This window comes from Artibeus jamaicensis, unplaced genomic scaffold (assembly GCF_021234435.1).
Source record: "Artibeus jamaicensis isolate MK-2021 breed Jamaican fruit bat unplaced genomic scaffold, CSHL_Jam_final contig_1998, whole genome shotgun sequence".
Lineage (NCBI taxonomy): Eukaryota > Metazoa > Chordata > Mammalia > Chiroptera > Phyllostomidae > Artibeus > Artibeus jamaicensis.
In genome coordinates, this window is record NW_026521407.1 from 1,035,568 (window position 1) to 1,047,685 (window position 12,118).

General features: G+C 56.4%; 1 protein-coding gene across 3 annotated transcripts in view; it reads right to left on the reverse strand.

The window, feature by feature from the left end:
* Window positions 1–2,593: 2,593 nt before the first annotated feature.
* LASP1 (LIM and SH3 protein 1) overlaps window positions 2,594–12,118 on the reverse strand; it is a 37,717-nt gene continuing 28,192 nt past the window's right edge. For all 3 annotated transcript variants that reach the window (XM_037140622.2, XM_053656215.1, XM_037140623.2), the window contains 3 exons: window positions 8,303–8,453; window positions 7,922–8,025; window positions 2,594–5,578 (listed from right to left, as the gene is read on the reverse strand). In XM_037140622.2, coding sequence (XP_036996517.1) covers window positions 5,405–5,578; window positions 7,922–8,025; window positions 8,303–8,453 — 429 coding nt within the window. In that variant the 3' untranslated portion in view covers window positions 2,594–5,404. The remainder of the gene's footprint in view (window positions 5,579–7,921; window positions 8,026–8,302; window positions 8,454–12,118) is intronic.

The following is a 12,118-nucleotide window of genomic DNA, read 5'->3' on the forward strand; positions in this document are numbered from 1 at the left end:
TCAACTGCTTCCCTCCTCCCCCAACATCCCACAGCCAACCAATCATAAAGCCTGGCAGCGGGTAACCAAGAAAATGCTCATTGAGACCCGGCAGAACTGAAGAGGCTCATTTCCTCTCCAGGAACCCAATGCCACCCCTTTGTATCGAAGTGGAGTCTGCAGGACATGGACTTAGGAGGAGATCTGATCTCTATCCAGATCCCTTAGGAATGAATCTTCCTGACCGCCCGTCTTCCTTTTCTTCTCGCGCATCACGGCATATTATCTCAGAAAAACAATGGTTGGGAGGTGGGTGAGCCCCTGGCAAGTTGTAAGGGTCCCGAGAGTCTCTAACGCACAGGGGTTTCTAAACTGCAGCGAATAGTGCATGTGATGTGATTTCAACCTCCCGTCTTCCGTGAATAACGCTCGTCCCGAGATGGTCAGGAGCTTGCCTGATGTTCCACGGGGAATGGCAGAGACCAAGAATCAAAACTCGGCTTGCACACTCCGGAGTCCACGTTGTTCCCTCTTGCCCCAACTGCCGCCCCCACCTTCGGTCTGAAATGCCCCTCAGCCCTGCCTGCGCCGCTGCTCCGGTTGTGATGCGTTTTGGCTCAGATCGCTCCATTTACAGTGTGAGCACCAGAGGTCTCTCCTTCGCTATTCCTTGCCTCTCTGCGGTCATTACCCACGTTCTCGTCCTCGTGTCCCTTTTGTATCCTCTTCAGAGAGCCCCGCTTGGTGTTACATCTAGGGAGGGCACCAAAGAATTCGCAGGCCCATCCCTGTGCAGTAACAGAGTCTAGAAAGGCGAATTCAAGTGGCTTCTTCTGAGGGGCAAGGGAAAAATTGACATTTTATTTTTGTATGCTGGGTGGTGGGTATTCAGTTATGTGCTGTGTTGCTTTTATGTCTTTTTATGCTTTAATTATTTCCTACTAAATTAAAAAATTTCCTGTGACATCTCTGAGGCCTAATGTCCATGGCTGTGTCCCCAAATTAGTCTTTTGAAGGGTCTGGGGTGAAGAATTGGTATCTCCCCTCCTCATGCTGGTAGAAGAGGGTCTAGCAACTCCTCCCATTGGCCCATCCCCTGGAGGCAGAGCGCTTACCAACCCCCCACCCGCCAGGCAGACTGACTGTGCCCTCAAATTGCTGCGGATCCCAGACAAAAGGGGAAGGCCTGCAAGAGGCAAGATTTGCCAACTCATTCCCTCCTGGTGGGAAAATATCAGGCAGCCGGCTCCTTCAGAAGAGAAGCAGGTGTCGGTAGCGTCTTTAATTATCCCACCCAGTGCTGCCTGGTGCTCCCCACGCTCCCCACATCACTCAGCCCTGCTGACACGCGGGCCTGCCTGTCATTCACCTGACTGTTATCATCCCCTTGATTAGGGAAGCTCAAGTCAAGCTCAGTTCGGGGAAGCCCTTTTCTTCTCCACCCTGCTGTTGTCCTGAAGCGAGGGAATGCCTTCGTCCTGAGCCCCAAATGGGAAATGTCCCTCCCCACAAACAGCCAGACATGAGACGGACTGGTCGCCCTGAGCCAGGGCAGAAGGGTCTGGGTTTCTTCTCTACCACTGCCCCCTTCCCAACCCGACAGAAGGGAGGAGGCCGCCTGGCCTTCTAGTCCAAGGTGAGACCCCCGGGGTCCTGCAGCAAAGAACAGAGCACAGGAGATTAACATAATGAGCCGTGAAACGCCCACGGGTACACAGCCCACCCCAGCAAGGTGGCGGGAGGCTGGGAGCATCACGCTGGGGTTCCTAAGGCCTCCAGCCCTGGGTCTCCAGCCAGCTGTGCGAGACTCCCACCAACTTTCTGGGTTTAAGTGAACCCTATCTGTAAGATGGACATTGAGGTAGTTACTTCTCTCCCAGGGCTAATAAGATCAAATTTAAAAAACCTGTGCTCAAAATCACATTCATAAGGTATCATGCTAATAAGATCAAATTTAAAAAACCTGTGCTCAAAATCACATTCATAAGGTATCATGCTAATAAGATCAAATTAAAAAACCTGTGTTCAAGGTCACATTCATAAGGTATCCTGAATACCGCTTTGGTTCATCAGACCACCCAGCAGATGGCCTCCTCCCTCTCCCTCCCCTGCAGGGACTGCAGACTGTCCCTGTCTCTCCATCATCTCCTTTCCTCAAGGATGCCGAGCAGAGAGCTGAGTCCCTACTATGAGCAAGCAGAGAGCTGCAACTGCCCGCCTGCTGAGCTCATTCGTTAATTCAACAAATATTGGCAGAGCAGTTGCACCTGGCCCTGCGCAAGCTCTGAGGGTTTAAAATGAACCTGACCCATTTCCTGCCCTGGGAGTGGCCTGGCTAGTGGGGGCAGTCGGGGAGTACAGGAACTCAGGGAGGCTTCTGGGTGTGCCCGCAAGTCGGGCGGGCGGATGTAGCCAGAGCAGAACGCTGGGAAGTCCTCCACAAGCAGGGAGCACGTGCCAAGGCAAACTGCCACCCTAGACTGACAGCTTCCAAACTGGTCTCTCCCTGGAGGATGGCAGGGCTCCCAGGAGAGTGACGGGCCGACGCCCCCAAACAGATGGCACACACACACCAGCTGCACGTCTGAGCCAGAGAGAAAACGAAGTCCGCAGGTAAAAATTATACTTTTATTTGAGTCACCAGATTCACTTGTGGTCCAAGTCAAATGTTCAGAATCATAACAGGCCAGAAGGATTGGATCCCAAGCACAAGCCCACGAGGGAGGGGACCAAACAGACCAGGAAGACAACCACCCCATATAAAAGGATGAATGACGGCTCACACACGGATGAAATGTCTGGACAGAGGCAAATTTCACACGGTCAATTCTGTTTCTTTTTAAATACAGGTCTGTGGGTGGCATTTTCCAGCTATTAAAAAAAAGGGGGGAGGCCCAAAAGTGCTTATGTGAAGGGGAAAAAAGGCAGAAATTAAGCAATAGTTTTCCCTGGAGGGACATCAGGAAGAAAACAGGAAGCAGTGTTGAGAAAATTCACTGTCTCACTATTGGGCTTCTTGCGTTTTGTTATTGGTCCACTAACGTTATATTCACATTCTAGTTTTGCTGTATCTTCTTTCCTGGGATACAGGCTAAAAGACCTCTGTGAACTGTGAGAGAAGACCTGGGCCTCCACCCAGCCCCTGCGTCTGTGCTCTTTTAGGGATGGATAGTTCTGGAAAGGAACAGGACTCCCAGCAGCCCCTGCGTCCTTCAGCACCAGTCCCTCCTCTCTCTGGGGTGTATAAGAAAAGGCCCCCTATTTTTAGGATGGGAGGAGCGGAGGGCCAGCAGCAAGATTCCAGTGGCTGGCCTGCCTTGTTTTGGAAGGGAAATGAAGCTGAGTTAAAAGGCTGTTCCTTGCTCCTCCTCCGCCCGTCCGACCACAGATCCTCTCTCTGCAGGACACATCTTTGACCTTTGGTCCCACAATCCATGTTGTGCTTTGAGATCAAGAGGAAACAGGGTGACCCAGCGCCTCTCCCAAGGCCCCCAATATCGCTCCCTCATCCCCCAAATCACCCAGTATGAGACCCTCCCCCAGTCCTCACCTGGCTGAGGCCAAGCAGATAAAGGGGTGCTTGGTCAGGCAGGGGCTCCTCCCCCTCAGTCATTTCCTAAGCTCTCTGGTTGGGGTAAATATTTCCAACTTGACTCACAGGCGGGGAGGACTTGCCCATTGTGCCTGCGGCCCACCACCGCAGGGTGTGAGGATGCAAAGTTGTCCTACAGGGCGAAGATGGAGGGGGAGGCCCAGAGGGGAACGAGAAAGCCTAGAGATGAATGAAGCCAGGACAGGGTTGTCACAGCCTCCAGCGAGGGACAGAAGGGACCTGGAGATAGCACCACTCTCCCTTCCTCACCCCAGGGTCTGTGTGTCCAGTTTTGTAGCCCTGGGACCCTCTCTCAACACCTCAAGGGGACTTTAGTTAAGTAAGGGAGAGGACTGGGGCGAGAGCCCCCAGAGTAAGGCACCCACAGCGTAGGTAACGCAGGCTCCTCTGGCGCCTGTCTGCAGCGCGGGACACAGGGAAAGCAGACGAGAATGTGCCTGGAGCCACGATGCCTTCCCCCACCCGTCTCAGCAGGCTCTGTCAGCCCCACGCATCTCCCACCAGCCCCTCACTTCTGCCCAGCACACTGCAAGAAGGGTAGGTGGGCTGCCTCTGTTTCTGGATGGAAGGAGGAATTTTCATCCAAAGAAAATGAAGGAACTTCTCTTCCCTGCCCCCCCCCGTGGGTTTTGAGAAAAGTATTAGGGGAGAACTGTTCTGTGCACCCCCACGTAAGCCCACAGACTCCTGCCACCCGCACCCTGCCCCTTCGCTCACACTCACTCTGGCTCACACACCTGCAGACACACACGCCCCTCCCCCCACATGCTAAGTCCTGGAGACATGGAAGATCCTGTGGCTTCACATGGTTCCAGTCCACTGGGGGACGGGCGGGGGTGGGGAGGCCAAGGGAAGGCACCCTGCCATGAGGAGTCGGGAGGAGTGGCCCCCCCGGCCCAGATCTCGGGGGGCTGAGCCTCTAAGGCCAAAGGCCTGAGGCTGCCTTGCCTCCCCTTTGAGAACCACAGCGTCCAGTCAAGGAGGCAAGCCAGGGTCCTCGGGGACTGGGAAGAGTGAGGCAAAAAAAGGGCTACGGGAGAGAACACCCTGTTCCCTTCCTTCCTGCAGCTGTCCCTACAAGTGAGAAAGGCCAGGACTTGACCCAAGCCGTGCTTCCTGGGGAGCTCCAAGCCCACACCCGGTCTGCGGGCACAGGAGAGCAAAATCACAGTGTGCGGAGGACCGGTGTGAGGAGAAACGGACCCCAAAGTGGGAACTGCACCCTCCTCCGCTGTCTCTGAGAAGGGGAGAGGGTGGTGAGGGGACCCCTCAGAGGGCCAGCAGCCCCATCTCTAGGAGCCAAGCCCTCTCACTGGCGCCTACACAGTGGCAGTCCCACCCCAGGGACCAGGGCGGCGGGGCCCCACTCTGGGGAATGTGTGGAGTCCTTGCCCTGGGAGGCCTGGGGGTCTGGGGCTCACCCCAGCCCGGAATGTTCAGGTGTGTGAGGTGGTGGGCGGGAGGGTCCGAGGGGCCAAAACAGAGAGAGAAGGCAGAGGCCTGGGAGCCCACGGGACCCCCGTTCCAGAGCGGCCCCAAGGACCTCAGCCTCCCCCGGGAAGGTCCACACCTGTTCCATCCAGAGAGAAAACCAAGACATTGGTCATGGGGAAAACCTGCCAGAGGAAGGAGCCCGCGAAAGTGGCAGAACAAGGCTTCAGTTGGCGAAAGCAGCTGGAGGAGAGTGGGAAGAAACAAGCTGTTGCAGATCTGAAAACACAAGAGACACGGAAGGGCGGGCAGGCCACGCCCAAGACGATGCGATGCCGTGGAATGCACTGGAGGAGGGTGGGCGAGGCGGCGCCCGCGGGCTCAGATGGCCTCCACATAGTTGGCCGGCAGCATCCCCGTGTCGCCCGTGCGCTCCACGGTCCCGTACATCCAGCCGTCATCAATCTGCTGCACGTTGACGATGGTGTCCCCATCCTGGAAGGAGACCTCGTCCTCGTCGGCAGCGCTGTAGTCATAGACTGCACGGTACCGCTTCTGCAGGGGAGGGGGCACATCAGCCAGGGGCCTAGCACTGCCCAGGGCCCAGCGCCCCCCAGGGCGGCCGGGGTGGGGGCGGGGCTGGCCACCTTCCTTCCTTCCTTCTTGTCTGGGGCCCTGAGCAGAGCCTGGGTGAGCACTGAGCCACCGTCCTGGGGGACAGGGAAGGGCTAGGCTCTGCCTTGAAGCTTCTCACCTCTTTGTCTCACTTTCTGAGAGCACCCAATTACCTGGCATCTACTGAGAGGCAGGCACAAGACAGGGACTGAGGTCCCAACAGCCTGGCCCCACCTCTTGGAAGAGGAATGCAGTAAGGTCCCAAGGACACACTGCCAGTTAGTTTCAAAATACGATATGCCTTGTACACTGTTATCTGTATTACTGCAAACGCCAGCCTGTCTTCTTTTTTTGAAGCTGTGATAAGCCTGGCTTCATTCCCAAGTTCAGGACAAAGGCCTATTCTTGGGAGAAGAATCTCCAGGTACCATGAGAGACTTCCACCTTGCAACCTCAGCCAGACTTACACTTAAGCTCTAGGAAAAACCCAGTGAAAGCACACGAGTTCCAACTGTGGTCTTGGAGGTGGGCATGATTCTCTAACCTTACTGCCCTTGACATTGAATGATCTCTGGGGGAGTCAGCTCAGCCTTGTGGTTCTGGGGCCAGGCCCTGGGACCTACATGGGGCTGGCAGTGGGCCCAGTACCAGCAGGTCCAGGGCTAAGCGAGCCCCTCCATCGCCCCTCTGTGTCCCCTGCTCAGACCAGTCTCTGCCCCCCTCACTGCTCACTCACTTTCAGGAGGACTTCCCGAAATGCAAACCAGATCATGTCACTCCCTGGCTTCAAATCCTCCTCAGGTTCCCCATCCTCTTTAGCACTACATTTCAAACTTTTCCCCCAAACAACAAAAACCTACTCCCTTAGCCCCCGAGTCTATGGGATGCGAGCTTCCTTATCACCAACCTGGTTCTGCCTTGTGGGCTGAGTAGCCACCATCTATCCATGCCTGTATTCTGCAACAGCCTCCTAACTCACGTCTCTACTTCCACCCTGGCCTCTTCTCAACACAGCAGCTAGAGCGATCTTTTAAAAACACAGGTCAAACCCCTCTCTCTGTATACATAGCTCATCAGTCAAAAAGGCCTCCCTGTGCCTACAAGTCCCTGCATGATCTGACCTCATCTCCTTCCCTCATCCCCTCTCCAGTCCCCTTAGCCGTCCTGCTGGTCCTTGAATCCCCTAGCACACTCCTGCCTCAGGGCCTTTGCACTTGCTGGACTCCTTGCACCTTTTACTTGCTTTACTGAGGACTTCGCTGGTCTGTCTCCCCTTACCCCACTACGATCTTTTTCTTCATGGCTCAGGCCACCACCACCTGACCTTTCATCGTCTATCTCCTTACTGCTTTCTTGTTCGTCTTTCAGATTGGAATGTGAGCTCCAAGAGGGCAAGAGGGTCTTTTATTCAGAGTCAAATCTCTCCTGTCCAGGACATGCTTAGCACGTGAAGGACTGGCTAGTTTATTCCTCTAAGTATCGTCCCTGCTGCTCCCACACGAGCTGCTCTGACTTTCCAGGCTCACAGCCCAGAGGAGCTGAGCTCAAGCCGGGAGCTCCACGAGGGTGGCTCGGCTGCACCTGTGAGTAGCTGGAACCTCAACTCTAAGCACTGATAAGAAGGCCTAACTTCCCTCTGTGCTCGTTCACTCATTCAGCAGGGTTGAGGAGGGCCCACTCTGTGCCTGGCTCACGGTAAGCGAACCAGAGCAATGCCCTGCGCACTCAGAGCTTCAAGTCCAATGGGGGACACTGAAGTTAATAAATAGAACTGTTCTCAGTTTCAGAGTGCTCTAAAGGACACCACTGGGGTGGAGTGACAGCAATGTCAGGGGAGCCCCACTCGACTGAGATATTTTGGGAGGGCCCTTCAGAGGCAGGGGCAAGCTGAGAGCTGAAGGACATGGGGGGTGGTCAGAGAGTGGGGAGCAGAGCCCAAGTCTGGGAAGCCCAGAGCAGAAGAGTGCTTTGTCCACCCCCAGGTGGCTGGACTAAGAAAACCTGGGTGTGGGGGCCGACGGGGAAGAAGTGGGGGGCGGAGCTGGAACACAGGGCCCCCCAGGGCCCTGCTAAGGCCCTGCCCAGGAGGCTGAGATCCTTATCAGCTGCAGATGACAAACGAACTGGGGTCAAAAATCAGGGCAAGCCAGGCCTCCGTGGTGGGGTTTCTAAGAAAAATCTCTGACTTGGGTCCTTCCTAGGCCTATCAATCTCTGGCTGCCTCAGGTCTCGCTCTTCCGTTCTTCACCCTCCTGTCTCTACCCTCTGGCCAGGGCTACTCACCCCGCCACCGCCTGGGGCGCTGCGCTGTATGGAGACTGGGGCTGCGGGCTCCTTGTAGCCCCCGTAGGACGGGGCCGCCTGCTGCTGCTGGGGCTGCTGGAAAACTGGAAGACAGAAGAGAGAGGGCTCAGAAACCGTCCTGCTAAAACAGCCCCTCCCAGAGCCCTCTCCCCTCCTCACCAAACCCATACCATGTATTTGCATCCCCACAGCCCCGCCCAACCCCCCACTTCTCAGAGGTGACTGTGCGTTGCACACTTCCAGGTGTTGTGTATGCCGCCACAGGAGCTGCGCCCGCCCGCGCATGCATGAATGAGGCTTATCCCCATCCTGTAGGTGGCCTGGCTTCAGGGCCTCTACCCTCGCCGGCCTCATGCCCACCTGGGGCGCTGCTCGGGATGTGGTGGGGCTGCTGCTGCTCCTGGTGTCTCCGGTAGCTGCTGCCGTCCTGGGAATCTCGGCGCTCGGGCTCCACGCCCTCTCCCCCGCCGGGGCCCATGCGGCTCTTCTCGAACTCCTCGTGGTATTTTATCTGAAGGGGCCGAAAGCACTGGGTAAAGAACCCACCAAAAACCAACCTAGTCTCCCTCCCGTTGCCACTCCACATCCTGGGATGGGGGAGACTTTCCCCTGGGCCCTGGGCAGAGAAAGCCAGGTTCTCGTAGGAGTGCACGGGCTGTGTGTCCTTGAATGAGCTACGTAACCCTGCCGGGCCTCAGCTTCCACCTTTGTAAAACCGGACCCGGGCATCTACACCCCGGGGTAGCAGGAGGATGCAATGAGATGACCAATGGAAAACAGCCACCTAAGCTAAGGCACCAGACAAATGCGAGTGGTCACTTTCATGTGCCAGTGGCTGGGACGGGGGGCTGCCCTGCTTCCACTCTGGTCAAGAGCAGCCCCAGCAGTGACTGTTTATTGAGCACCTACTAGGTGCCAGGCACTGCGCTTGGTGTTCCACGTCATGGCCCAGCTGACCTGTCCGCACCTACGACGGGGTGATTACAACTCCCTAACGCACAAGAAGGAAGCTAAGACACTGAAAGGCAAGGGGAGTTGCCCAAGAACATGCAAATTCCAGAGCCTGTGCTCTTAATCAGTACCAGGTGGTCCTGCCTCTTGTCAGCATGAGCATGGAGGACAGTGCCCAAGCATGCTCTCCTGAGGACCCCAGCCTTTGGGGACAAGAAATGTCAGGCTGGACATTCTCCTGGAGATGGATTCTTCCTCTGATCAGATTCCAAAAGTGGGCAGTAAGAGGCCTGGAGCGGTCCCAAGCCCCAGCACTCAGCAAGAACTGGCTGAGCTGACCGAGCATGCCAAGGCCCTGCAGACCTTCCAGAGCCACGTTCTCATGAATCTGCTCTTCAGGTGATCTGCCTCCTGCCCACCTGGGCTGCTCGTTCGAAGGCGGGTCCCGGAGCCTTCTGTGGCACAGACAGAATCAGGGCCAGGGTTCTGGACGACGAATTTTTTTAAAAGCTTCCCAGGTGAGTCAGAAGCAGGCTTACATTTGAGAACCAGGGATCCAGAGCAGAGGTCGGCGAACTGGCCCATTTGCTCAGGGTCCGTGAGTAAGAATAATTACTTCGTTTTTTAAATGATGGGAGTGGGGGGCCCAAAAGGAACATTTTGTGACACATGCACCGTGCCTGACATTCACATTTCGGTGTCCAGAAGTAAAGTTTTACTGGGACACAGCCACACCCATGCATGTCCCTGCCGTCTGTGGCTGCTTTCATGCTATTATCACTGCTGAGCTGAGCAGCTGCCGCAGCAGCCAAATGGCCCTCCAAGCCCGAAATATTCACTCTCTGGCCCTTTACAGGAAGCGTGTGCTGACCGCTGCCTGACCAAATAGCTGCACAGCAACATGTGAAATGTGTCAGCACAGTCCTCCCAAATCACGTGCATTTTATAAATTACATAGAGTATCATTTCACAGAGATGGAAAGTGTATTGTAAAACTTACACAAAAGATATGTATAGAAAAAGTGTAAGATGAGAAAGAACCAGGGCCAGGAGTCTAAGGCGTTCTCCCCGCGTCTCAGGGGCCAGTGGCCCGCAGCCCACCTTTCGGACCCGGCTCTGCTGGCTCTTCAGAGAGGAACCAGTGGGAGGAGAGCGACCAAGGGGAGGCCCACGGTTTCAGTGACCCAGCAGTGCCACGCAGGGCTGGGTGTGGGGGAGGAAGTGGGATGGAGAGTGACGGAATAGCTTCCCCTCACACCCAGAGGAAACTCAGAGAGCAGGACACTGAGAAAAATGGGTCCTGACTCGGGCAGGCCCAAGCCTTGAATTCTCTGTAGGCCTCAGACCACTCGACTGGAAGCTGGTTCTCACTTCCTCTTCACCAGCGTCCTGCCCGGTGATTCTCCCAGTGGAAAATGGGGGTGGGAGAGGAGGGAGGCAAAGCCTGCCCTCTGTCCTGACCAGTGACCCTGTGCCCTAGAACCCTGGCCAACGCCTGAGGAGCTGCCTGGCCCGGGGTGGGCCTCTCTGGCCACCCACTCCCACCTTCTCTGCTGCCTTCTCTCCCCACCCTTGGCATCAGCTTTGCAGGGAGGACAAGAGTTAACACTTGGCCAGGCAGGGCTTTCACCTTGGCAACTGGGCTAAAGGTCTGTGGGCGTGGGCCATGGGGCACACCTGCATCCTTCTGCTGGCTCGGATGATGGCTGCTCGCTGCAGCCTGGGCCAGGAGGGCAGGCCGGCAGCAGCAAAGCCCAGGACCTCACTTAGGCGTTTGGGTCGGGACCAGCCCTCCCCTCCTCCTGCCCCTTCCTTTTCCACCCAAGCAGGGCCTCACACCCAAATGGAGAAATCACAGTCTGAACCTATTCCTGAAGAGGCAGAGCCAGCCCTGGCCAGGCTGAAAACTCATCAGATCTCTGAACTTCCTCGCAGAAGAGCACCCCAGGGTGAAGTTCTCAGACAAGGGGAAAAGGTGAGGCCCCCCCAGCCCCACTCCCCCAGCCCCACTCCCCCAGTGAGCCCTGTCCAGCGATCGGTCATGGGGACAAGCAGAGGGTTCACTCCTCCTGAGGCCTCTAGGCTCACAAGGCAACTGCCCTTCTGACTTTTGTCCTGGGAGTGGGGAGGGTCAGCTTCCTGTGTTTACTTTCTGTTAATGAAAAGAGGCTGGACCCGGAGTCGGAGCCAATGGCCGGGGGAGGGCAAGGGCATACGTGGAGGCGGACAGAAGCCTGACTGGGCCCTAAGGGGGCCAGCGGGGGGCCAGGTATCCCTGATGCTGGGGGCCCAGCTACCCTGGGCAGCAGGCCCCTTCTCTGAGCGTGACCGTCCGCAGTAGTGGGGGTGACACAGAGCCCCGGGGAGGAGTGCACATCTCCCTGCAGGAGCCAAGGCCTGGTGCCATCCCCGATCCGCGTCCCACAGACTCGGTCCTTGTCACAGGCTGCAGCATCCCCTTCCTGTCTCAGTCCTGAAAGATCATGAGCCCTTCACTTATTCGTGTGACCTTGGGAGAGTCCCTTCCCCTCCAGGCCTCAGTGTCCTCATCTGTGCACGGCACCACGGTACCATCTGCTCCCAGGCGGCGCGAAGGCTCTCGGGCAGCTCTAGGAACCTGATGAAGTCCCAGAGTGGGAAGCAAGTGCTGGCTGGTGGGCTCGATCTTGCTCCTTAAAAAGACACTATACGTGGGCAAACATTTATAAAATTAGAGCCGTCCGACCCAGGCGGGCGACACAGTGGCAGCCGAACGTGAGAGATCCCTCTCCCCACCGAGGCAGGTACCGCCTGTTGCTGTTCTCAGTGATGACCTTCACATCTGCTCGTAAATCTATCAAGGCTCTTTGCACAGTACCTCCCTTGGCCTGAGTGGCAGTCACCCTAAGGTGTAAATCGGACAGGTCCACCTTAATTCCCACTTTGAGGAAAAGGACAATGAAACTCAGAAGTTAAATGACTTCCCGAGGCGGAGCTTTCATTACCCAGTGAGGGCTGAGGCTGGGCACATGAGGACAAAGTCACAGCCAGACAGGCCCCTTCCCAAGGACAAGCGTGGGGCCAGGCGGCCACATGCCCGCATCTGCCCGGAGTCCTGGTTCGCATCTCCCGTTCTGGCATAAATACGAACAGCACCCTCTCAGTCTCAGAAGGGATGACAATCTCGAGGTCACACTAACTTTGGGACAAGAGGACACCAGGTGTGTAAACTCAGGAGAGGCGCAC